At 46.0% G+C, this 27131-nt stretch overlaps 1 protein-coding gene across 8 annotated transcripts in view; it reads left to right on the forward strand.

The window, feature by feature from the left end:
* The window catches only part of nrxn2b (neurexin 2b), a 937590-nt gene extending 911318 nt beyond the window's left edge, over positions 1 to 26272 (forward strand). For 5 of the 8 annotated variants that reach the window (XM_082965083.1, XM_082965085.1, XM_082965084.1 and 2 more), the window contains 3 exons: positions 3444 to 3772; positions 11864 to 11942; positions 22872 to 26272. In XM_082965083.1, the coding sequence (XP_082821209.1) occupies positions 3444 to 3772; positions 11864 to 11942; positions 22872 to 23764 (1301 nt within the window). In that variant the 3' untranslated portion in view covers positions 23765 to 26272. The remainder of the gene's footprint in view (positions 1 to 3443; positions 3773 to 11863; positions 11943 to 22871) is intronic. The other 3 variants (XM_045701329.2, XM_082965087.1, XM_082965089.1) reach the window with 1 other exon arrangement.
* The last annotated feature ends 859 nt before the right edge of the window (positions 26273 to 27131 follow it).

Raw genomic sequence — 27131 nt, forward strand, 5'->3', positions numbered from 1 at the left:
TTCCTCTGACTGATGTTCAGGAGGTAATAGAATGTCTTCAAGGACCTCACAAGTGTTGGATACTTGACTGTTTTAGTTCACTTCCTCTCAGCATACACACTAACTTCTCACAGTACAACATAACTGTGTACAACAATACTTTTACAGGCTAAAAGTATCACTCGGCTGTAGTATTCCGTAGCAGTATTCCGTAGCTTCCGCATAGCTACTGGAAATTCCATATTTCACCTTAGTAGTTTTCTGATGATCACTCCACTCATTTGGGACAGGAGTCGTTCCTGACCGCGTGACCTGATCATGATAAAACTCCTGCCCCTAGGAAGAAATTCTCATTTCAGTCTTCTCACTGAGGATCACTATACTCACAGGGGAGAATGTTAGGTACAGGAGTGGTTGGGTGGCCACGATAGAGCGTGGTAAGCTGAGAGGCGATTTAATATCCAGGCTCTGAGACAGACGGACCGTGTCCTCTCCTCTGCTGTCTGTCTATCTGGAGTCTGGGCCTCCCCTGGAGAGACAGGGTTGCTGAGACAGCACCTCTGAAACAGGAGAGCCACTGGTCTGACGTGTGTGTTTCTGTCCTCTGGTCAAGGACAAGAGATGATCCTCCCTCACAGTGGGGGACCAAGTACGTGTGTGGGAGGAGATCAAGAGTGAGTGTGTGTGGGTGTGTGTAGGGGCTGAAAGTGTGTGTGAACAACGTGTGGTGTGTGAACGCTTCAACGCGTGTATAGTACGTGTTAGCGTGTGTATGTGCGCACACTTGTGCCTAGTACGTGCCGATGTTCTGACGGATTGTCCTTGCTGATGTCCATCCTCTACCAAGTCTCTCGCTTCTCTTCACCACTATCACTTTCCCCAACAAAACATGTCGAGCAGCATCTTCACTGAGATAACAGTGAGCGAGAGCTACGGTGTTATGGCGACAGCGCATATGCCTTACATTAACGGAAAACTCCACTCAAAAACTGTCTTTTGGTATTTCTTTCATTAGTCCACTGTTGATACAGTCCCACATTTTTGTTGCATGTCAGGGGTCAAGTTTTCATGACATGATGCGTTTTGCATCGTCATGGTGATGTGGCAAGTGACACTTTGCTTCTTGACAGTCCAATATCTTGAGAACTTGACTGCTGACAAAAACAGAAACATTCTCGTGGACAGATTCTCGTGGACAGGTTCTCGTGGACAGGTTCTCGTGGACAGGTTCTCGTGGACAGATTCTCGTGGACAGGTTCTCGTGGACAGGTTCTCGTGGACAGGTTCTCGTGGACAGATTCTCGTGGACAGATTCTCGTGGACAGATTCTCGTGGACAGATTCTCGTGGACAGATTCTCGTGGACAGGTTCTCGTGGACAGGTTCTCGTGGACAGATGAAATGGCGAGAATCTGCCAAGGCAGTAGTTCCTGGTTTGGGGTTTTCGTCATTGATTATTTGGACGAATCAGAATTGGGCGAAAGTGGTGCTCAAACCGGTGCAATGATTTTCATGTACGTTTGCGGATGATAAACGGTTTCCACCAGATTCCATCGCCGAAAAGTCAAAATTGGCTAATATCGTAAAAATTTATGAAATGTGCTTTTTGGCCATGGTAAACACGGGTGAAATTACTTTTACTTCTGTGTAACTGAGATTAGATCTGTATTAACAGTGGACAAATACCAAAATATAGTTTCAGAGTCGATTTTTCCTTTTAAGTGTCATCGTTAGGGGATGGGAGAGTATCCCTATTGGGGTTCAGATGGACCTAATGATCACATCTAATGATGGCATGGCATGTGTAATGGACTGTCTCACTGGAGGCTTTATGCACACAGCATGCATACACAGGCATAGACATGCTCATACACACACACACACACGTACACACGCAGACATGCTCACAATACGTTATTAAGCCAGTAAGAAAGTCATGTTTTTTCTTTTAATTGAAAGGGAATGGGAGCTATTTTCCATTTCTGTCCTCTAAATGATTGAAGTCTATCCTCTAGGGGTTTGTAATGTAGAGGACAGTAATGTAGAAATGTAAACATAATCTTTATAATTGCACACATTCCACACACATTAGATGGGCACACACACACACACACACACACACACACACACACAAACACTCAAAGTATCCCATTACCATGATCTGTCATCACTGGGGAGTCCATCCCACACATACTAGTGTGCATGATCCATTTCACACACACACACACACACCACACACACACACACACACACACACACACACACACACACACACACACACACACACACACACACACACACACACACACACACACACACACACACTCCCAACAGGCATTGATTAATCCATAAAGAGGGCCAATTTGGCTTCCCCTCTGCTCCTTCCCCTCTCTGCAGTAATTACCTCATCAAATCTCATTTTAACCCACTTCCTCCAAAACAATATCCTACAGTAATCCTCCTCTCCCCCCCACCACACCCCCCGGGAGGCCCATTAATGTGGTCAAGGGTCATCACTTCTGATATCCAACCTGATTGGCCCAGCATGACACCCCATCCACTGAGAAAACAAGTGTGAGGGAAGCAGAGGGGAAAGAAAAGAGGACTGATATCAGCAAAGAAAAAAATGATCTTCAGATCACCCCCCTCCACCAACCCCTGGTAACACATTAGTAATGGAACATGCAAATGAGCCGAACCCTCATCTGTCCAATCCAGATGCATAGTAATGACTGGAGGACCATAAGAGAGAGAGCGCTGTTGAATTAAACATTAAATTATTTCCTCAGAAGTGGTTTATTTTTCCTAAACGGCTTCTCCGTCTCCATACTTTGGGATGGGATTTATTTAATTTTTTTTGTCTGTCCGAGGCAGTTCATCATTTGTGCTGTGTCTCAGGTGCATTGGGGTCGATGACACCGGGCTCTGTAATGTATTCCATCTCTGTGGCGAATGCGATGCGACTCCACCCAGCCCCCAGCCTCAGGGTCAGCCCACGGCTACACCCTGCAATCTATTAGACTGCCAGTTTCCACATTCTTCAGTCTCTGCTGTGAAACTGAGTGGCCCGCGTGTGTCGGAATCGAGCCATAATGGCCGCCACCTGTAGCAGCACGGCTCAGGCAAGGTTCCAATCTCCTTAACGCGTTACCAGGGGAAAATCCCCCCATGTGATGGATACTGTCCCCCATTGTTTCACTCTGTCTGTCTGTGTGTGAGTGAGTGTGGGGAATTGGGATGTGTGTTGTGCAGCCTACGAAGAGACAAAGACTGATGGTGTCTTCTTTCGCCGCTTCTCTCTCCTCTTTCCGCTTTTTGCTTTCTCTTCTCTCTCTATTTGTTTCTCTGCCCACCTATCTATCTTCACCCCCTTTCTCTTTCTCCTACCCTCATTTTATCTCCCACCTCTCTCTTCCCTCTTTCTCCTTTCTGCATCTTCCCAACTTTCTCTCCTCCCTCCACTAGGTCGACAGTTGACCATCTTCAACAGCCAGGCGTTCATCAAGATTGGTGGTGGTGGCGGCGACAAGGCCCGTCACTTCCAGGGCCAGATCTCGGGCCTCTACTACAACGGGCTGCAGGTACTCAAGCTGGCAGCCGAGGGTGACCCCAACGTGCAGGCCAAGGGCAACCTGCGGCTAGTGGGCGACGTGCCCTCAGTGCTCACCACGGACACCACCAGCACCACGCCGCTGGCCGACATGTCCACCACCATCATGGAGACAACCACGACCATGGCTACCACCACCACCCGCAAGCAGCGTTCACCCACCATGAGGGACAGTGTCACACAGGTTAGTAGGGGAGGTCTGGGGTGATGTGGGGGGAGGTGAGGGGGGAACTGGGGTGGAGTGGGGAGGAGGTGAGGGGGGAACTGGGGTGGAATGGGGAGGAGGTGGGGGGAACTGGGGTGGAGTGGGGAGGAGGTGGGGGGGAACTGGGGTAGAGTGGGGAGGAGGTGAGGGGGGAACTGGGGTGGAATGGGGAGATGGTGGGGGGAACTGGGGTGGAGTGGGGAGGAGGTGAGGGGGGAACTGGAGTGGAGTGGGGAGGAGGTGGGGGGGAACTGGGGTGGAGTGGGGAGGAGGTGGGGGGAACTGGGGTGGAGTGGGGGAAGGTGAGGGGGGAACTGGGGTGACGTGGGGAGGAGGTGAGGGGGGAACTGGTGTGGAGTGGGGGGGAACTGGGGTGGAGTGGGGAGGAGGTGAGGGGGGAACTGGGGTGGGGTGGGGGGGAGGTGAGGGGGGAACTGGGGTGGGGTGGGGGGGAGGTAAGGGGGGAACTGGGGTGGAGTGGGGAGGAGGTGGGGGGGAACTGGGGTTGAGTGGGGAGGAGGTGGGGGGGAACTGGGGTGAGGTGGGGGGAGGTGAGGGGGGAACTGGAGTGGAGTGGGGAGGAGGTGAGGGGGAAACTGGTGTAGAGTGGGGAGGAGGTGAGGGGGGAACTGATGTAGAGTGGGGAGGAGGTGAGGGGGGAACTGGTGTGGAGTGGGGGGGAACTGGGGTGGAGTGGGGAGGAGGTGGGGGGGAACTGGGGTGAGGTGGGGGGAGGTGAGGGGGGAACTGGAGTGGAGTGGGGAGGAGGTGAGGGGGAACTGGTGTAGAGTGGGGAGGAGGTGAGGGGGGAACTGGTGTAGAGTGGGGAGGAGGTGGGGGGGAACTGGGGTGGAGTGGGGAGGAGGTGGGGGGAACTGGGGTGGAGTGGGGAGGAGGTGGGGGGAACTGGTGTGGAGTGGGGAGGATGTGAGGGGGGAACTGGGGGGAAGTGGGGAGGAGGTGGGGGGGAACTGGTGTGGAGTGGGGAGGAGGTGAGGGGGGAACTGGGGTAGAGTGGGGAGGAGGTGAGGGGGGAACTGGGGTGGAGTGGGGAGAAGGTGAGGGGGAACTGGGATAGAGTGGGGAGGAGGTGAAGGGGGAACTGGGGTGAGGAGGTGAGGGGGGAACTGGGGTGGAGTGGGGAGGAGGTGGGGGGGAACTGGGGTGGAGTGGGGAGGAGGTGAGGGGGGAACTGGGGTGGGGTGGGGAGGAGGTGGGGGGGAACTGGGGTAGAGTGGGGAGGAGGTGAGGGGGGAACTGGGGTGGAGTGGGTAGGAGGTGGGGAGGAACTGGGGTGGAGTGGGGAGGAGGTGAGGGGGGAACTGGGGTGGAGTGGGGAGGAGGTGGGGGGGAACTGGGGTGAGGTGGGGAGGAGGTGGGGGGGAACTGGGGTGGAGTGGGGAGGAGGTGGGGGGGAACTGGGGTGAAGTGGGGGGGAAATTGGGGTGGAGTGGGGAGGAGGTGGGGGGGGAACTGGGGTGAGGTGGGGAGGAGGTGGGGGGGAACTGGGGTGGAGTGGGGAGGAGGTGAGGGGGGAACTGGGGTGGAGTGGGGAGGAGGTGAGGGGGGAACTGGGGTGGAGTGGGGAGGAGGTGAGGGGGGTCTGGGGTCATGACTGTTTCATAGTAGTTATTCCTCTACAGAATCATACAAACTTTCTGTAGCTACGTCTCTCTGTTTGGCCAAAGTTTGACATTCAGAACTTCAAACGAGCCCGTTAACAAGTCTAGTATACCCCATTAGAGCAATCCAGACGGGCATTTTGATTCCTTCTAAAGCAAAATCACAGATCGAAGCCCAGACACATTGTTAGAGGCAATATGAATCACATCCATCCAGACCAATCACAAGTAGCCAGACAGTTGTGGCATCGAAGGAATAAACGCAAATAAATTCCTTGCCTCAATTACCCTGCCTCACCCTCTCAACATGTTGTTATCCTGTGTGCGTGTGTGTTCGAGTGTGTCTAGTATACACGTCCCCATACAAAGGCTAAGTTTTCCTAGCACTAATCTCAACATGTTACGATCACTCGATCCACCAATCCTGGAAGTGGCAATTGGGGAACAACGGGCGATAGAGCAATTAGGTCAACTAGACACACAGTCCGTATGCTGTCACAATGCCGCTCCCCACGCAACCCATAATAAGCTGTAATAACAGGCCATTGTCCTCCAAGAGAGGGAATCGTTTCTTCCAATTTCACAGCCCATACCGTCTATTAATTAGCCGCAAGCCGCATGCATTGTAATGTAATACAGCGCAGCTACATTAGCAGTATGCTGTAGTAGTGTGGTGGTATAGCGTTAGAATAGTATTAGGATCCAGGCGCCCAGAGAGAAATGGGAGTTAGCTGGAGGACTAGCTGTTGGTTTTAGAGTGTAAAAGTTTTTCTTCCAACCACTTTTGCTATATTGATTGAGCGTGCCTGACACAACTTGAACAAACGGAATAGTCCCAAAAGTTCAAACACCACACATCTGCAATTCCAGGTAGGCTCAATTTATACTCGCACTGGCAATACGATCCGGAGAATTCGTACAGAGGGTGTGACGCAATCGCGGAGCCTCTGGAGGCTTGTGGAGGCCAAATCGAGCTCTGTGCCACGTCGCCGTGCGCCTTCCAAATTACGGCACCATGAAGAGGGCTCTGTTTGGCGCCGTAATACCTCCACATTGACATGATTGGTTGACGGTAGGTGAGGGCGGGAGGTCCTGTAGAAACACAAACTCTCTTCCTTCACAACAGCTCTGCTGTGGTCCGCCAAGCGCAGGAAGTATGAATGCTCTTTCTGCGGAAGCAGCATCGCAGTAAATACTGTCGGACGTCAGATTGACCATGCTTAGCCTATTAGGTTAGGTTGGGTGAAGCGCAGTTCTAACAAGCTGTGGCTGTTTCTGCCATTTCAAAAAGATTTGCGTGGTGTTGCATGGCGAAGACGTTAAGCTAAAAGTAACATTAACATTGGGTTTCTCTCAAACAGCTTGTTCATTATCACCCTCCTTGTCCTCGGAAGCTTACCTGAGATCAATCACACAAACCTCTTGGCCTGACAGCCTACCTTTGACAACCATGACGAAGCGTTCTCTGCCTTAGGACATTGCTCTCATACCAACTACCTACCTCCCACTCTTTCTTTCTCCCATCTATCTTTGCCTCCATTTTCCTAACTCACCACACTTGAAAGCGAAGGCCCGTCTCACTCCTCTTTCGCTCCTCTCTTGCTTTCTCTCTCTCTCTCTCTCTCTCTCTCTCTCTCTCTTCTCAGCCAATAACAACAGTGCTAATTACTGTGTGGAACTAAAAGCTTCTCGGATAGAGAAAGCGAGAGAGGGCTGGAGAAAGATGGAGAGACGGAGAGCAAGTAGGATGCGAGAGTGAAAGACAAAAGAAGAGACGGAGCGTGCCGGGGGGGGTGAGGGGGTGTAAGGGTAGACTAGAGAGATGTGGGCGTCTTATGCTACCAGCTACCGCACTGCAAACACCAATCAAGTCTTATCTAATTGAATGTTCGCGTTTGGGCAGCCGTTGTTTGTGTCCCTTTTGGGACTTTTTCCAGCATCATCCTTCCCTCATCGCGCTGCGTAGCCGGAGCCACAGTCCTTTGATTTCAGCTTCACTAAATTCAATAAATGAGTGGAAAATGAGCTTAATTATCTCTATACAGCATTATCAAAGCAGTCAGGGACTGCCTGTGTACTCTATCCATTGGTTTGGAGAAGGGGAGTAGAAAAGGAGCTCAGACAATGTGGACTGTACAAAGATCAATGCTGCTAGCTACTTTATCCTTCCAGAGTCCTGTGTGTATAATGCGACGGTTGTAGCGTTAGTACCGCGCCATTATCAATACAGAAAGATTGTCCTTCCAAAGTGAACGCTCTGGAGGATGCTGCAACTGGCTCTACTATTAGGAACGGAGCTCGGTAACCCCTGTAGAGTTCCATTACGCATTGGGCTGCGTCCCAAATGGCACCCTTTTCCCTATACAGTGCACTACTTTTGACCAGAGCCCTATCTGCCCTGGTTAAAAGTTGTGCCCTAGATGAGGGATATGGTTCCATTTGGGCCATTACCAGTGTTATATCTGATTACCTCTTTCCTGGTGGTCTGCGGTTTAGCTACTCTCTGTGCCGAGCTAGTAAACGTAAGATCAGTGTAACCTAAACTGGATATGCACTGCTCATCTTTTACGTGCCTGTCTCCGTCTCTGTGTGTGTCTACAATGCATGTATGTGTCACTCAATATGTATTCCATATCAATGTCTCTCTACTGGCCTCTAGGCAGACTAGACATCGGTGTGTAGAAGTGTGTAATGACAAGGCTCCTTAGCGGGTGTTGTTTTGTGTGCTGTGAAATAGACAGCCATCTTGAGAAATGTCTGTAGGCGTCCTGGTGCCCAGAGGCACATTCAGCTCTAGCAGATAGCTGGTGTTTCTGTTTGTATGGCGCTCCACCACGGCGCTGTTTATAATTAACGAGCGTAATGTTTATTGCCTGACATGCGGCGCACCAAAGTCATAACACAAGTCCTAGTCCTGCCGTGTGTTTTTATAGGCAATATTACAGTTCTTCCACATTTCGCAGAGATTTTCACAAATTTGAACAGCTTTGCTATATTGCCTTGTGCCTATACGGGAGCACATGATAATCCCGAAATAACCTTTTATTACGAAAAGCAAAAACCCGGAGAAAGAAGTCATTACGAACGAGTTACTCAACCAAGTACCGTGATGACAAAGTATATGATCTAAGCCTCCTTAACGCTCCCCAGTCAGCCGATGCTTTGTTGGGCTAACCCAGCTTTCCCCACTCTAACGGATGGCTCTGTCATTGCCCTGCTCTTCCTGGTGTGTGTCCCTTTTGCTCCACTAATGGCTGATGTGTCATTTTCACGGCCCGGCGAGCTCGCCTTGCTCTCTCTCCCTGACGAACACAGGCCCAGATTGGGCTCCTCTGGCGGACAAGGAGAGAGTGGAGACAGGGAGAGGGAAATGGAGGAAGGGGGAGGAGACAGGGAGAGGGAAATGGAGGAAGGGGGAGGAGAGGTGGAGTGTTGAGAAGCAGACGGAGGCAAAAGGAGAGAGAGAGAGGGAGACAGAGGAGACAGAGAAATGGAGCAAGGGAGGACAGGAAGAGACAGAACATGAGTATTGAGTTTTGGGGGTCGAAAGAAAACTAGCGGGAGCAGAAAGACAATGAAGACAAAGACGAAGGAAAGGCGAACATGTCACCACCCCCCCCCACCCCCCCCCCCCCCCCCCCTAAATCCCATATGACACATTACATCCATAGCTGAAACAGCTCCATCCCTTTACAGCTGTAGAAACCCAGATCACACGGTAACATTCAACAACTAAGAGGGCCGCCCATCAGATCCTATTGATTTTCTCACTTCCATTTCCTGGGCAGCTGATCTGATGGGGCACTCCTATTCCTATAGAAAGGTTTGTGGTCGTACGCACATCCTTAAAAACATAGGCGCTGGGCTAAGAAAGAAAACTAGTATAGAACAAGAAGGCCCACACACTGTCAAAGCTCCCAATTCGCCGGTTTATTGACAAGGTTTCGATCGTCTCGACCCTGTCCACATGGCCCATTCATTAGTCATGCAGTGTTTACATGGAGCTTGCTAGCTTTGCGTCCCAGCACACATACACACACAGGATACACACACTCTGTGGTCTGTGTAGTTAATAGGACATCCAACTCGGTAATTGCACTACAGTATGTATACTATACAGCCGCAGCCGGGGCCCAAGCTAACGTCTCAGCACTGGTTTAACAAGCCTGTAGCCCCTCGACCACTCAACGGGACAGGGGGACGGGACACAGGCAAGCGAACCCAAATGTACATTTCTCCTGCAAGCCGGAGCAACAAAAAAGCTGTGAGCTGCCCGTTGCGAGACACTTTGACCATGGCAAAAAATGCTTTGATGGTTTAAAGAAGAACATACTTTTTCATGTGTTCGTTTTTACCCTGATAGAAGACTAGATGCTACAGAATGGGGGAAGTCATCACTTCTCCTGCGTTGACCCCAATTTGGAGGCTGTGGTTTGGGGTAAACTAAGATCCGTAGGAGCCCCTCCTATGCACAGTCAGGGCATGTGATCTCTCAAACCTCACCTCGAGGAGCCCACTCCGGACAAAGTTTCCCCTTGGGACAGATCTAGGGTCAGCTTCCCCTCCTACAATCTTAACCTTACCTGTTAGTGGTGGAAATGCAAAACTGACCCAAGATCAGTGTCTAGGGTCTACGTCACAATACTCCGTGTACCACCAGCCATTACATTTGGTATGTTCAGGTACTAGCACACCTGATTCAACTAATCAAGAGCTTGATGATTGGTTGACCAGTTGAATGATGCTGGTACTAGAATAGATTAAATGAGTATAACTGTCATGTGGTACTCGAGAAGAGATTCTGGAAACACTGGCCTGCATGAGTGGAAAGTATTGCAGCAACACGTCAGCAGTGCAGGTTGGGCAGGTTGCGCCGATGAAATAAGTGAATGTCTGCATTCCTAACACCAGGGGGAGTAATTGAGATCATTCCTTGACAACGTACAGCTTCTAATAGCAAGTGTTACTGAGTGGACTGCAATTAGTATATTCCAATAGCAAGTGTTACTGAGTGGACTGCAATTAGTATATTCTAATAGCACGTGTTACTGAGTGGACTGCACTTAGTATATTCTAATAGCAAGTGTTACTGAGTGGACTGCAATTAGTATATTCTAATAGCAAGTGTTACTGAGTGGACTGCACTTAGTATATTCTAATAGCAAGTGTTACTGAGTGGACTGCAATTAGTATATTCTAATAGCATGTGTTACTGAGTGGACTACTCTAGCTCAATAAATAAATACAAGCTCTATTGTAGTGCCATTGTCAAACATGAGGATATTTTCACTTCAGATATTCCTTGATATCTAGGTGAAGTTTTAAAGCTGTATTCCTAAAATGTAAACGTAAAAATACCAATACTGTTAGGCATGGACTCCAACCCCACCTTCATATTTTCCTTCCTCTACATCTGTCTCCCCCCTCTCGTTAATGCCTTTCTATATCAATAAAGAGAAATTACAAATAAAATATACTGTATATTAGAAGACCACTACTTTGAAATCACAGAATGTTAGAAATTCATTCTAGGTTACATAATTGGATATTTGTTATCAAAGGGAGCGCTGGTCATTTAGGATGGAAATGAAATGGAAGATGCAGATTTTGCCATGTTCTCATTAAGCCCATCTGAGAGGCCCAGATGGACACACACACACACACACACACACACTCACTCACTCACTCTCTATCTTGCTCTCACACATACATGCACACCCACACACACACCCACACACACATAAGTGAATGCATCCTGTCTGTGGATACATAATGGATGGAGAGAGGTTAAACTCTGTGTACAGAGTGAACAGATCACCGTGCTCAAAGGAATTGTGCTGCCCATGTTAAAAGCCCTCATCCCTCCCACCTATATTCCATCAGGCTGAACTCATCTTGAATATTAACTTGAGCCTGGGGGTTGAGGATAATAGACTAGACAATGTGCTTCCTAGCAGCACAAGTGGGTGAGAGGGATAGTACACGAGGAACAGAGTTCTGAATGGGCTTTTTGTATGGGGGCTATTAGCCTAGCTTCCACTAGCTCGTTGTGGCTCTGGGCTTAATGGACTTCAACAATTGGTTTTCACTGGGTTGTATTTTATGTGGGGATCTCAAAATGGAGGGGTGTCAGCTCGGTTGCCATTCTGTTTCTGCGTGACGATGATGAACGACTTGGCTAAAGCAGAAACAGAGTAATGACTAAGTTGAAGTTATGACTTTGCAGTAGGCTTACCTTGTTCTTTCGTGCATGACAGGTTGCATGATGGGTAAGGTTTAGGTTTAGGCTACCTGACCAGGGACCCTAGTTACACTATATCCTACAACCAGGGCCGAGTTGTTCCTGGACAGGTCCTAGGGTCAGGAAAAACGTATCTCTGTCTGGGTAGTAGAACACGCACTCACACTCTTCTATCTGCCTCTTTCTCCTTCTTCATCTCTGTTCTAGAACACGGATGATCTGTTGGTAGCATCTGCTGAGTGTCCCAGCGATGACGAGGACTTGGAGGAGTGCGAGCCTGGAAATGGTGAGTCCACTCTGGGGGTTCTGTGTCCACTACAGGGGTCCACCAGCCCAGCAGAGACCCACAACAGAAACAGCTAGCTCCCCTTACCCACTTTATTCTACTACTGTGACCTCATGACCTCCCACATGCAGCCCTGATTGGTCAGATGTGTGCCCACCCTGGTTTCTCATTGGCTAAGGTTCAAAGCTGTGAAGTGACAGTTCCTAAGTCTCCGGAGCCATCTGCGGGGCAGCTTTGCATCCTGATTGGGTAGCAGCTGGTGCTAGGCCAGCTGTTGCACCAATCAGCCACTCCGTTCTTAACGATTCCGGACAGGTTCAACATTGAACTCCTCTTGACCGTCTGCCTCACAGCGGGCTCGGAGCTGAGCGATGTCGGAGTGAGCGGAAAGGTCAAAACGAACTTCTGAGAGGGGATGGAGAGGGCCTGTGAAAAGGGCAGGATGTTGACTGTGGTTTCAAGACATAGTGCGCTGGCTGGTTGCCAGGGAACTGCCAAGAACTCTTACATGAATCAGAATGCTAAGACTGCCAGAGCTAATCTCTACTGGGCGTGTTTCTGTGTTTTCCAGAAGGCCCAAATCAAACGCGTACGCTAAACAAACTAGGAGGTGTAGAAATAACTCTAGCCTAGGAAATAACCTTTATAAAACCATCAGGAACATTTTGTTAACGTTCCGTTTTTTTATATTCATGTTTTTATTTGATGTGGAGTAGAACTCATTCTGGATTATATTACGTTTTGACTATATTGATTCAGTAATGTCAAGGCGACTTTACATCGAATGAAACGCTTATTACACTTTAAGTGGGTGAAATATTCTACACTACGTCGATTATCTTTGTGGTTTCACTGTAGTTGGTGGAAGCTGAAATTGTCTTCTTATCAGAAGCAGTTTTTGGTGACTGACTGCTGCCCAAAAGTAATCTCTCTAGAGAGGAGAGCAACACACACACACACGCCTCCAGATAGACACCAGTCTGTCTCTGACCATCACCCCCGAGACACAACAACAATCATACAGACAGGACAGCATTATCCCTCCTACCTATAAGACCGTGAAAGACACACACACACACGCACACAGAAGCACGAACACACACACACATACACACATTGCACACCCACACACAAAATCTCTCTCTCACTCACTTTCGCTCTCACACACACACACACACACACACACACACACACACACACACACACACACACACACACACACACACACACCACACACACACACACACACACACACACACACACACACACACACACACACACACACACACACACACACCCCTCCCCCTGCTGTTCTCCATTGTCCCAGTCAGGTTACGTATTCTGAACCAGTGGAGGTCGGTGCCATTTAAGATGAGGGAGGACGATAATTTTTTTATGAGCATGGACTTATTTTTATTACAGCGTATTGGATGACTGTCATTCATATTCCATTCACCCAGCTCAATGTAACAGCGATAGCTTTAGGCTACTACATGATACTTGAATGTTCCCTATACCCATCATCAGGTTGCTACAACCTAGTCTATGAATGAAAGTTTACAATGTAGGTGCACAGTTGGAGGGATTTGTTTGTTGTAATCAAGGTAACAGACAGTGATACATTCAACACTGCCTTGTACTCTCTTGCCTGCATCTAGCAGATCTAGGGTGTAATCTTTAGTCCTAGTCCAACATTTGCAAAAGAGATTTTCTGTTGGACAAATTCAGATATGTTTATCCCTGTTTCGTTCCATTTTCTTTTGTTTAAGAAACGTTTTTTAACACAATCGGCTGAATGAATACACCCCTGATCACACACAAACACAGTTCACTTTCATAGCAGCCACATACAAACAGCATGATCCCTTTGCTCGTTGTAATTTCTTCTTGCATCTACACTCTCTCCTCCTCTCTCACCTGGACTTCAGTGAACAACACCAGTGGTCTGTGACCAGGCAAAAAACACTTTCCAAGCCAAACCTTCATAACCTAATAGATTATAGAACTAATGCATTAGTAAACCCGCTACAATCATGCAGAACAGTGTACAGTCAGCAAGCAGTTTAGCAGTTACACCGGTTGGCCCCAGTGGAAATAAGTTAGTGTTCGATAGCCATAGCCAGCTAGCTAACATTGCATCCCTCTTGAGCCAGGTGTTTGAGTAGACTAAACTAGAAAGCTGCATTCGCTAGCAACTTGAAAGTGAAAAAAATACTATGAAATGTCTCTCTCCCCCTTTCTCTTGATTCTCCATATTTTTTGAAGAAATGTCTTTCACTCTCTTTGAGTCATATACTCACCACGTTTTATGCACTGCAGTGCTACAGTAGTTAGGTGTAGCTTATGCTTTCAGTACTAGATTCATTCTCTGATTCTTTGATTGGGTGGACAAAATGTCAGTTCCTGCTGCAAGAGTTCATGCTGCAACCTTCATTGCAAAACAGTGTGTTTTAATACATTTTTTGGTGACGGGAATATATTTAGTCTAGTTTTATTAAAAAATTATAACTTTTTTACATTTCTCTATTTTCATTTTTATGAAATTCACTGAGGTCTTGCCCTTCCTCCTCTGAGGAGCCTCCACTGCTGTAAATATTGTAGACAGCCACAGCCAATAGTCATGATCTGATATGAGCCAATGACTGGGGAGATCTACCTCTCATGTCAGCCGATTGTGGAGCCCTGCTCCATCCATTTCTATTGGAGCTGAAGCAGGAGACCTGTTCCGAGACGGCCTTGATTTGTCTCTGAAATATGGGATGGAGCACTAATGAGAATTTGATATTGATCAATACGGTTAGCTCACTACTGTAACAAGCAGCTGCTTTGCTCTGGCAAGGTTTGTTCATGCTCCACGGCTATATTCAGAAATAGTAGGTATAGTAGAGTTGTAATTGTAAAGGACTGTTGGTGTTTCTGTTGATTCACTACATCGAGAGCATCTTGTTGTACCGGTTTTGTTTTATTCCTCCCTTTAAAAGGTGTTTGTGTTTCCTTGGAGGAAAGTGCAGAAAGCTCAAACCATTTTTTGTTGTCGTTGTTTTTGTTGTAATTCTCTGATGGCTTTTCTAAAGGGAGACAAGTCCAAAGAGAGATACAGACAGGCACACACACACACACACACACACACACACACACACACACACACACACACACACACACACACACACACACACACACACACACACACACACACAGATAAAGATAAAGAAAGGGAGACAGAACTAGGATGGCGACAGAGAGGGAGAGGAGTGAGTCGGATCATAAAAGAAAGAAGGGGCCGCAGCCGAGGGGGAGAGAGAGGGAGAGGGAGAGGGAGAGAGAGAGGGAGGGAGGGAGAGAGAGGGAGCGAGATTCCACATCTTGGAGGAGTGACTGGCATTGAGATGTGCATCACGTCCCCTTACTCTCCAAAGAGAGAAGGAGTGGAGGAGAGAGAGAGAGAGAGAGAGAGAGAGAGAGAGAGAGAGAGAGAGAGAGAGAGAGAGATATAGATGTGGGGATCCCTCCGATTAGTTTTCTATCTGCCCTGCCTGCCTCTCCCACCGGGCTAATTAATCTTTGGCCTCGTTAGGCTTGCTGTAATTACATCATCCAACAAGCCTGGATTTGGTTTCGCTCACTTTTAATGAGCCCCAGCCAGAATAGGGAGAATACATAGCAGGGATCCCTTTAACAAAACCCTGCTATCTACACTGCAGCATCAGCTTTGGAGGAGTCGCAGGCACGCACGCACGCACAGACAGACAGACAGACAGACAGACAGACAGACAGACAGACAGACAGACAGACAGACAGACAGACAGACAGACAGACAGACAGACAGACAGACAGACAGACAGACAGACAGACAGACAGACAGACAGACATCACAGCTAGCTCCAGTCTACTCTCTCTAGCCTGCTAACAATCCGCCTCTTGCTGTTTGAGTTTTTATTGTCCTTGATGTCTTTTGTATTTACATTGTCGTTGTTTTCCTTTGTTCTTGTCTTTTTTACCTTTTATCATTTTTATTGGTTGTTGGCACAACGGGTGGGTAGTTGTTTTGGTTGGGTTGGAAAGGGATGGTGGCTTGGAGGGGGTGGAGATAGGGGGGGCTGTGGGAGGGTCTTGGATGGTTGAGAGGTAGCTCTCGGGGGGAACTCTGGTTGGGGACGGCGGGTGGCCTGGCAGTCGGGAGCGTTGGGCCGGTGGGTGAGAGGTTGCTGGTTTGGGTCCCCGAGTCGAGTGGGTGGGGGATCTGACGATTTGCCCTTGGGCGGGGCGCTTGACCCTGGTTGCTCCTGTGGGTCGCTCTGGATGGGAGCGCCAGCTAGATGACTGGAATGTAATGTAAATATTGAGCAGCATCACTGCAGGTAGAGTGTATGTTTTAATATTCAATTTTGAAAAACGACAACAAAAATCTATCTGTTTTTCTCGCTCGAACTTCTTTCTCCCTCCCTATCCCTCCCAATTTCTTTCCCTCTCACTTTTTCATCATCTCTCCCTTTCTTACCTTGTCCTTTTCTTCTTCTTTTCTCTCCCTGCCCCCCCCCCCTTTCTTTCTCTCTCTCTCTCTCCCCCTCTTTCATCCATTTACCCTTACAGTAACGTCTCTTGAGAGGAACAGGTGACAGGGTTATCACAGGGCACCACGTCAGTGAGATCGAAAGTTCAGTTCCCCGGCCAGACCTGCTCTGAGACAGCAATAAATAATTAATCATGAAACTTCCCCTTTAAAGAACAAACGGTGAGACCGAAGTAATGTGATTGAAAATCCAAACCCAGCCCCTTTAACTTCTCATAGACAGCACTGCAGCCCCCCCTGTGGACAAACGGACCCATTGAGCTCAATATGGCGATGTTGATATATTTCATATCACCTTAGCTAGATTATATACCCTCTAGACTCTATAGCTATAGCCATTTTGGGTCATACAGGGCAATTTAAAATGATCACATTGCCTGTAGCAATATCTTCCTTTTCCTCTTGCGTATATATTATACAGTGTCTAAATAAAGATTTTCCTAGGAAGCCAATCTGTGCTGGTTAATGCGTTGCGTATATTTCCATAAGTCAACAGAGACTAGAGTTGAGGCATTTTCTTGATATCAATATATTATATTGGGTGTCTTATGAGGTACTTAAAATCCAATATGTTCACTGAGACAGAATATCAAGCAGCTTCAGCTCTTCAATCTCCTCATGTGGACAAAAACACTGTAGCAATATCCTATTAAAAATAAATTCATGTTCAAGAAATCACATTAAAAATGTAATTACAAAATAATAATATTACTGAACAAAAGATAACAGGGGTCCAAATATCTCTCCAGCCAGCACACGATGTTAGCACAGTTAGGATAACCGGAATCGCCATGGGATGTCTACCCACAACTGTGAACAATTTCTAACAAATTTCGTTTGCCAGATTTGTTTTTCCTCTTTGTTCAGTAATTAGTATGTGGATTTTAGTATGCTCTGCAAATACTTCATTTGGATGAAACATCTGTCCCTTGTTTTTTATAGTAATACATGTTATAGTCTTAAGTACCATTGTAGCTTAAGAAAATGAATAATAACAAACAGAAAACATCTCAGTAAATATGTTAGAGAGAGATGAGAAAACACTGACAGTAAATATGTTAGAGAGAGAAGAGAAAACACTGACAGTAAATATGTTAGAGACAGATGAAAAAACACTGACAGTAAATATGTTAGAGAGAGAAGAGAAAACACTGACAGTAAATATGTTAGAGAGAGAAGAGAAAACACTGACAGTAAATATGTTAGAGACAGATGAAAAAAAACTGACAGTAAATATGTTAGAGAGAGATGAGAAAACACTGACAATAAATGTTAGAGAGAGATGAGGAAACACTGACAGTAAATATGTTAGAGATGAGAAAACACTGACAGTAAATATGTTAGAGAGAGATGAGAAAACACTGACAGTAAATATGTTAGAGATGAGAAAACACTGACAATAAATGTTAGAGAGAGATGAGAAAACACTGACAGTAAATATGTTAGAGATGAGAAAACACTGACAGTAAATATGTTAGAGAGAGATGAGAAAAAACTGACAGTAAATATGTTAGAGAGAGAAGAGAAAACACTGACAGTAAATATGTTAGAGATGAGAAAACACTGACAGTAAATATGTTAGAGATGAGAAAACACTGACAGTAAATATGTTAGAGAGAGAAGAGAAAACACTGACAGTAAATATGTTAGAGAGAGATGAGAAAACACTGACAGTAAATATGTTAGAGAGAGATGAGAAAACACTGACAGTAAATATGTTAGAGATGAGAAAACACTGACAGTAAATATGTTAGAGAGAGATGAGAAAACACTGACAGTAAATATGTTAGAGATGAGAAAACACTGACAGTAAATATGTTAGAGAGAGATGAGAAAACACTGACAGTAAATATGTTAGAGAGAGATGAGAAAACACTGACAGTAAATATGTTAGAGATGAGAAAACACTGACAGTAAATATGTTAGAGAGAGATGAGAAAACACTGACAGTAAATATGTTAGAGATGAGAAAACACTGACAGTAAATATGTTAGAGATGAGAAAACACTGACAGTAAATATGTTAGAGATGAGAAAACACTGACAGTAAATATGTTAGAGAGAGATGAGAAAACACTGACAGTAAATATGTTAGAGAGAGATGAGAAAACACTGACAGTAAATATGTTAGAGAGAGATGAGAAAACACTGACAGTAAATATGTTAGAGAGAGATGAGAAAACACTGACAGTAAATATGTTAGAGATGAGAAAACACTGACAGTAAATATGTTAGAGAGAGATGAGAAAACACTGACAGTAAATATGTTAGAGATGAGAAAACACTGACAGTAAATATGTTGGAGACAGATGAGAACACTGACAGTGATTGAGAGGGAGAAGAAGAGAAAAATAATGAGAGGAAAAGAGGAAAGGTTGATATTTCATGCGTTGACCATGATCAAACAGCACTCGTCTGAGGTAGAAACTCTAGGCTGCCGAACGAGCCAACACGAGTGAGAGTTCATGGAACCCATCCAGAAGTGTTGTGTAGAAAAGCACTCGGGAAAGCAATCCGTTATAATCAACCATACGTGGTGAACGTACCTTCATCAATCAACGTCAGAATAAATGACCCACCCTCATCATAGGACGGCACGCGTGGACTCTATATTCAATGATGCACTGTGGAATGCTTTTCACTATCGAAGGCACACTACATTAGGTTTTCAAGATATGTAACTTTCAAAATGCAGATATTTGGCCCATAAGATGCATTTTGAAAGTTACATATCTTGAAAACTTGATTCCTGACATGTAAAACATTTTGGCACTATGTCAACAATGGGCTAATTAAACAAATACCAAAATATGGTTTTTGGGTGGAGTTTTCCTTTAACTAAATCAAGAATGTAGTCTTTATTAAATGGAATATTATCCAGTATAGTTGACAGTTGTGGAGATGGAGAATGATTCGACTAGAACGTACGTGTCCCTGTGTGCTCTATTCTCTTCACAGCGTAATCAAAGTTCATTCTTTATGCAGCGTATCAACTCTGAACAGTCGTTCAACCATTCATTTTTCAAGTGGCTCAGGACGAGCCAACGTGATCGGCAGAACAACTAAGTCCCGGTGTTTGTTTGGCATCCGTCGTCGATGCATCGGTTTCCCTCTTTAACGCTGAGGGGGGAAAAAAACACACCCACTTTGAGTTTTGGTTTGAACAAGGTGAGTCATCCTCTAGCGCTATGGAGATGGTGAGCTATGAAGACGAGTGACGCCACGGCAGGCTAACCTAACTACCTAACCTAACCTAACTATGGGAGAAGCTCATTCTCTCGACAGGTCAAATCCTTTTACAATGTAGTGAGTAAAGTGGATTTTCAATCTTCCAAACGAAGGGCACCGCTATGGGTTCTCTATGGGTTCTCTATGGGTTCTTGGCAGTTCTCAGTGTGATGATAACCGAAGCGTTTGAAACCTGTTTGAACATGTCCGTTCACACCAGCTGATTCATCATACAGCCAATGGTGTGGCTATGGTGGCCAACCTGTGGGTGCCATCTGACCAATCAGAAGCTGCATATGCAGTTTATGGGCACAGTCATGGGAAGGGGAGGTATACCAGAGGTGTTGATAGGACTGTGTCAAGACAAAGAGACAGTCAGTGAAGAGACAAGTAAGACGAGTGCAGCTGTACATGTAGATGCCTGTGTGGGTCTGTGTTTGGGGGTTGACAAACCGTTATCTACTCCAACCTTGGCCTTGTGGTCAACAGTAACTTTTCCTATCCAAGTACGGCACCAAGGACAACGCTTATGGCACAAAGCTGAATCACGTGGCAAGAAGCGAGTGTTGGTATCGTTTGCACTTTCACATTCTATTTCATGATAATTAGGACCAAAGGAATGCAACACATTTGAGAACAATGCAAACGCTAATAAATGAATCCACTTTTAAAGAAAGTCTTGGATTCACCTAATGATCATGACTACTTAGAGGCAGGTTCACACAGAATCTTTAGCAATTACTCAGACAAAGTGGCATTTTTTTCCCACCGATATAATCACATTGTGGCGAACAACGCCAAACATTCACCTAAGCTCACCCTCTTATCATTCTGTAGACAGGGCACACCTTGAGCAGCTTCACCAGATGCTGGACAGCTTCATAACGGCTCTTGGTTTTCTTACAACATTCCCTCGGTGTCAGACACCTGTAACTGAGCCACGCAGTAGTGGAACACAGTGAGGGGCAGGCTGCATACAGAGAGGCAGGAGGACAGCGAGGCATTCCGCTGGCACCATTTCAGTCATACAGACAGATGGCGAGGTAAAGATAGATGCAAGTCTATCTTATCCAGCAAGTCAGAATAGAAGCGAAATATCTCTAGAGTACAAGAAGACGGGAAAGTAGAAAACAATGCTCAGAATCTGACGAATTTACAGAATATGGATGACATGTCATCTAATATTCTATAGTTCTATCTTATTTTGGGTTTACGGTTTATTCATTTTCTCTGTTTACCTTTCTTTGTTCCTCAAATGTGCCAACACTCTTCAAGGTGAATCTCAACCCTCAGACACAGAAATACTCATAAAAGTAGGCACGATTATGTTGCCACGGTAACATAGCCATTTTGACTGTGCAGTAGGAGTTGTATGAGTTGGGACTGGGCTTGATCCTATAAGGTTCTATAAGGTTGAATACTGACTAACTTTCTCTTTCTCAGCATTCATGTTTTTACTCCCTTTAAAGGCCTTGTTGTTGCTCTGTGTGTTATTGTTGATTATCTTTTGAAAGGTTTTGTGTAAAAGTTGCATTATAACCCTTATGAAAGTCCCTTGCCCTACTTATTGTGGGGTTGTCAGGAAAAATGGGGGCTTGAGGGCTTGGAGGGGGCTTGAGCACTTGTGGGATATGTTGGCCTGGGAATGACAAATACAGCCCAAAATACCCTCAATACACATTTCTAGAATCCCCACTCCACACTCACTCGCTTTATCCGATCCCTATTCCGTTTAGACACACAAATTTACCTCATCAACTCAAGAAAGGGCCAGGGTTAAGAATATGTATGATTCATGTTATGGACATTTCTGTGACTAACCTTATCATTGTCCATAAAGAGAAATGTCATAATCTTTTAAACTGCCCCTAACATTTTTGCAAATTGTTTCTGTGATTGTGACCCTAACAAGATTATGGGATGCGGCAGAGGGTAGCAAATTGTTTTTTGAAGAGGGAATGTAACTTGTCATTGATATTGTGCTATGTACTGCTAACATTTTCCTATTATGTTTAACGTCTCCAATTGGTACTCCTATGTTTGTCTCAATGATTTTGTCCTGACCTATCTTTAAAGCAATGTACTGACTTCTAACACCCAAAATGTTTTATTAACTGTGGGTGTGATTATATTACAAAAGGACAAAAAAAGTCAAAATGATCCAATTCCCTCTAACACTGAATATAAAGGCATAGAGAAAAGGGGCTAAGGCATAAAGATCTGAGAAATTGTTAACTGTGTCGGGTGATAATTGGTAGAATTTGAATGTTCCTTGTTTTAGCATATCTACTGGGAGGGATGTGGGTGTTAGAACCGCATCTGTAGACTGTGTTTCGGGGTAGAAACTAGGGGCATCAGTTTCCCCCAGCTGGTCTTCAGGGTTTGAATACAGATTACAGCTAATTAGAACTGAGTCATGGAATCCACCATGCCCCCAGGCGGAATAGGATTTGAGCCATTCTTTATGAAAACTGAAAAACACAATGAATTATTTAGAGAATTATTAGATTTTTCACACACACACAACAAGATAAAGAAATGGGGTGGGGGGGTGTCGGGGGGTGGGGGGTGGGGGGGTTGTTTATCACTATCCAAGAACAATCTTACGCAGCTTTCTTTTTGTAATTTTTTTTTTCATGCAAAAATCATGCGGCCAATTTGTTGATGTAAGTGACCTGAACTCCGTGGTTTGCTATCTTATTTAACCCAAAGAAAACTGAGAGTTAGCGTAGAAATAGAACAGCATAGACAGGCAGACAGCAAAGCATAGCTTGTATCTAGTAGATGTTGATCTGTTGTTTAGTCTTTTAAACATGTTGTCCATGGACAACAGTAACATATATGTATAGTCATGTTCAGTCTAGAGCAAGGGAGATGTAAGGATAGTCAGAAAATGTATTATTATCTTTTATACTATGTATTGTACATCTGTTTAGTCAGCTTAACTCTTTAAATAGAAGACTAGAGACTAACTCAACTTTAGAACTGACCTCATGTCAGGTTTTAGTGCTGTTCTAATAATGGTGTTGCTGTTTTCATTTGATCTTTTGTTGTTTTTCTTTTTTGGTCTGGAGAGGGCGCTCTGTTCTTTACTAACACTCTTTTCCCTCCGTTGTCTCTTTCTTGTCCTAGGAGGTGAATTAGTGTTGCCCATAATAACGGTGGACTCCCTAGACCCCCCATCCATCGCCACCCGCTACCCTGTAATCCCCCCGCCCCCCACCTACCGGCCCCTCCTACCCTTCCTCGAAACGACCAAAGAGTCCCTCCCCCTGCCCAACGGTCGCCCCCCCTGCCCACTGGACCAGGAGGACTGCGAGGAGGCGGGACCCATCGAGGTGTCCGCCTATGGCTCGGGTGAGATGACCGAGTCGGACGACGAGGACTATTACAAAAACTCCCCCCTCGTCACCGACAGGACGGTCCTCCCCCCTCCCCCCAACGAGGGTGGCATCCATAACCCCCATGACCATCACTTCTCCCACCGGCCCCCCAACTCCCACCGCCCCCCCCTGTCCTCCACCCCCACAGCCAACCCCAACCAGCTAGGCCCCAGGCTCAACAAGCCCGGCGGCAGCAGCAGCAAAAACCCCGCCGGCAAGATGAACACCCGGGACCAGGTGCTGCTGCCGCCCACCCACCCCTCCTCAGACCCTGACCGCCACCGCCACGTCCCAGGCGTAACCTACCCTCCCAATTTCCCCCATGTGCCCACCCCAGACCCCACCTCCCCAGAGAGAGGAGGGCCTCCCGGCGCGGTAGAGGTAATCAGGGAGTCCAGCAGCACCACGGGCATGGTGGTGGGCATCGTGGCGGCCGCTGCCCTCTGCATCCTCATCCTGCTCTACGCCATGTACAAGTACCGTAACCGGGACGAGGGCTCCTACCAGGTAGACCAGAGCCGAAACTACATCAGTAACTCGGCCACGCAGAGCAACGGCACCCTGGTGAAGGAGAAGCAGCCGGGCACAGCCAAGACAACCACCAAGAACAAGAAGAACAAAGACAAGGAGTACTACGTCTGAGACCGGCCTAGCCAGAGACAGAGGACGAAAGGAGACGCACAGAGAGAGAGGAAGGGAGGGGGAGAGAGGAGAGGGGAGAGATGGAGGTAGAGGAAGGAGAAAGGTAAGGCAGTATATGAACTGACAACTGTAAAGTAATTAGCAAAATCTTTGTGGGCAAAGTTTCAATTTGTTTAGTATATAGGTTACATTGCCGCCAAAATTACCTCCTCGCTTTCCTCCTCAACCCATTTAGAGCCTAAAGCAAAGGGAGAAAGGATGGGATTGGCACAGGAACGTTTTAAACGTCTTAATCAGATCGACACATAGTCCTATTTTTTCCACAACTATTCGAAATATTCTTGGTATTTTTCTTCAATACAGTAATATTCTTTCTCACTTAGCCTCATAACATTTTCTTTGAGAACACAAACAGACAAAGTCTTGACTACAATGGCCGCCAAACCTCGCTCAATACAACATAATTTTGTGCCAACAGTCATACCCAGAGCTCATGCTACAACGGAGCTAGGTAATCCAGCACCATTTAAAGGGTATTGTATATAGCCTACAATCAGAGTTAAGCATGGTGATTGACTATAGAGAGACACATGGAAGGAAGAACCACCATCAGTGTTTGAGCAGAGACCTATTCATCGGTATCAGAGGTTAAGTATCTGGTTTAAATAGCTAAAAAGCTAACATATTAAATCATAAACGTATTGATTCTATCTACTAGATGGGTTTGTATTGGAAGTTCAAACCCCACTGCTAGCCAAGTACAGTAATGCCAAAATGCTGCCAAACATACAGAAACTAGGTGTAAAATCTGCCTCCTTCCCTCATCTAAGTATTCAAACATCACCTCGCTTGTCTCTCGTGAAGTCTCTCCCTCTTTCTCTCCCTCCTTCTCTCACTCGTGAGCATCTTTTTCTGTCCCTGTCTATGGTCCTGAGGAGCTGATGCAACATTATTCTGCTGTGTTTCAAGCATGTAGTATTCATTTCCTGAAAAAGAGAAACTTTCTGTGGAGAAAACACAAAAAAATGACGACGATAACTAGCAAACCGCGTGTGAGAACAACACCTTGAACCAACCAACGGATGCTACCTATTACGTTTTAGCCACCAAAACAACTACTGAGGCCAAAACCCTGGGTCGTCTTTCAGTTCTCCAGCAGATATCCGTAATGTGTTTTTCTTGGGGGGCTCCACACAGCGTTTCCCCCTACTGAGCCCACTACCGCAGAGGATGTGGCTCACGTCGTTACAGTCCTATCACACACAAACCAGAAACCAACCTCCAGCAGACAACCTGACTTTGTTCTATATAAATATATATATGTATAGACGTTTCAGAGAAAAAAACCCTATGGACCTAACTGAGAGTGTGTCATAAGAGGAGAAATGCACCCTAATGCACGTGCATCAGTGGACTCGGTGATAGATAACGAAGATGATGGACAATTGATACTTGACGTGAGACCGATATCCCCCACCAATCCCCTTAATCATGCACACTATGACCAACATTCAACGACAGTGGGAAACGCAGTCCCACTAAGGTGGAGATTAAAAGGAAGAGTGGGACGGTGTTTTTTTGTTTGCTGTTTTTGTTTTTTAGTTTCTTTCCCTGAAAAATGAGAGACATTTGATGGAAATTGTGAATTAATTTGCTGGAGTCCCACTGTCGCCCCCTAGTGTTGGGGGGAAAGCGTACGCTACCTTGGATCTGCGTTCTAGCCTCTCATTGGTCAAGACTGATGACAGCCAATGAGGGCAAGCCCAGTGAAAAACGTTAAATGGAAAAAAACACAGAACAAGGCGAACAGCAAGTTCACTTGCAGATGTACAACAAGAACTCTAGTATTCCAATTTTCTCAACTCTATTAAAAAAGAAAACTGTACCATGAAAAGAAAAGAAAAACCTTAAAAAAAGTTTGTGAAATGTCTAAATATTTGAATCTCTCATCCCATTACTAAGAAAATGTGTTTTCCCTATTACCATTCCTGTTCGGAGAAAAAATATGACAAAGATAATCAATTCTGGGAAATTTAAAATGTATATGTTATTTTTTGGTAATTAAGCAAATGTGATTTGGGTTACAAACATTAAACCTCTCCTCCATCCCTCCTACTGCCATCTCAATCCATTCTTGTCCCACGTTCATCCCTTCATCTCTCCATACCTCATCCCCTTTTCTCACAATGGCAGATTGTAGGTAACCATTTAACTGAAGACCGCACATGGTCTCATCCATCCTCTATTTTCTATTTTCTATTCTTTTATATCTATCTATAACTGCTAGAGTCAAAATGGCCGCCATGTCTGGAGAATGACTCCATCCCACCCATCCTTTTTCCTCATCCAGTTTGTCCGGTTTCTCTTTCAATCCATTGCAAAAAGAACCATCCTCCTCCCAGTATCTTCCTGTTCTTTCTAAATGTTACTGTAAAGTGTTCCAGTGAGATTACTCTAAATATGTGTACATTAACAGAGGGGAATACACTTGGTTATATACTTCTTCTACCTCTTGTTGCGTGGTCTGTTGGTCTCAATCAGTTAAATATATTGCAGGTGTTGTTGTTTTTCAGGTTGGAAAGTGTTAATGCTTCTACTTTAACCTCGACATAACACTTACCAAAGTGTCTCTTAGTTCAACTTGCATAAGTATTCTTGCTGCTGCATTATAGATATTATAGATAGTGTGGCTAGATATGACTGGCGTTATTCCAGCATTTGTTCATCACACTTTTTAAAAGTCATTGTACGAGTTTATGTATGACACACACAGGTATCCATTTATACACATACACCAATATCATCACAACATAACAAGGTGCCTGTCTGCCTTCCAAGATGCATAAGTGACGAGTGGAAGAGGCCATAAAGGTGCTGCGTTGCTTCCTAACCTACACACAGACTGTATACCAGCTGAAATCCCATATCCCCTTATAATGAGCACACACACTATGAAAAACATCTGGCTCCCAACCCCAGAGAGGTGAATGTTCCACTGGTAGTGATGATAATCCTCTACATCCCCTTGGCTCTCACAATCCTGGAGGTACAGTATTTCATCTGACCAAGACCTGCGCAAGGAACACAAGGACACAGGTAAGAGTTACTTGATTTAGAGGAAGATAAAGTGTCTCTTCTTACAGTGGCCTCCAACGATGAACTCTTCCTTAGATGATGTACATCTGGAGTAAGGTCATCTGCAGCAGGGTAGGTCAGGGTTTCCCAAACTTGGTCCTGGGCCGCGCCTGGGTGCCCATTTCCCCTCCAATTCTTATCGGTGTTTCCTCTCCATTTCATCATCCGTTCTTTCCCTCGCTGTGGCCGTTTGCTCCCGCCTTCCCAACATGACAGGTCCCCTCAAACACTA

The sequence above is a fragment of the Salmo salar genome, chromosome 18, assembly GCF_965601325.2.
Source record: "Salmo salar chromosome 18, fSalSal1, whole genome shotgun sequence".
NCBI lineage: Eukaryota > Metazoa > Chordata > Actinopteri > Salmoniformes > Salmonidae > Salmo > Salmo salar.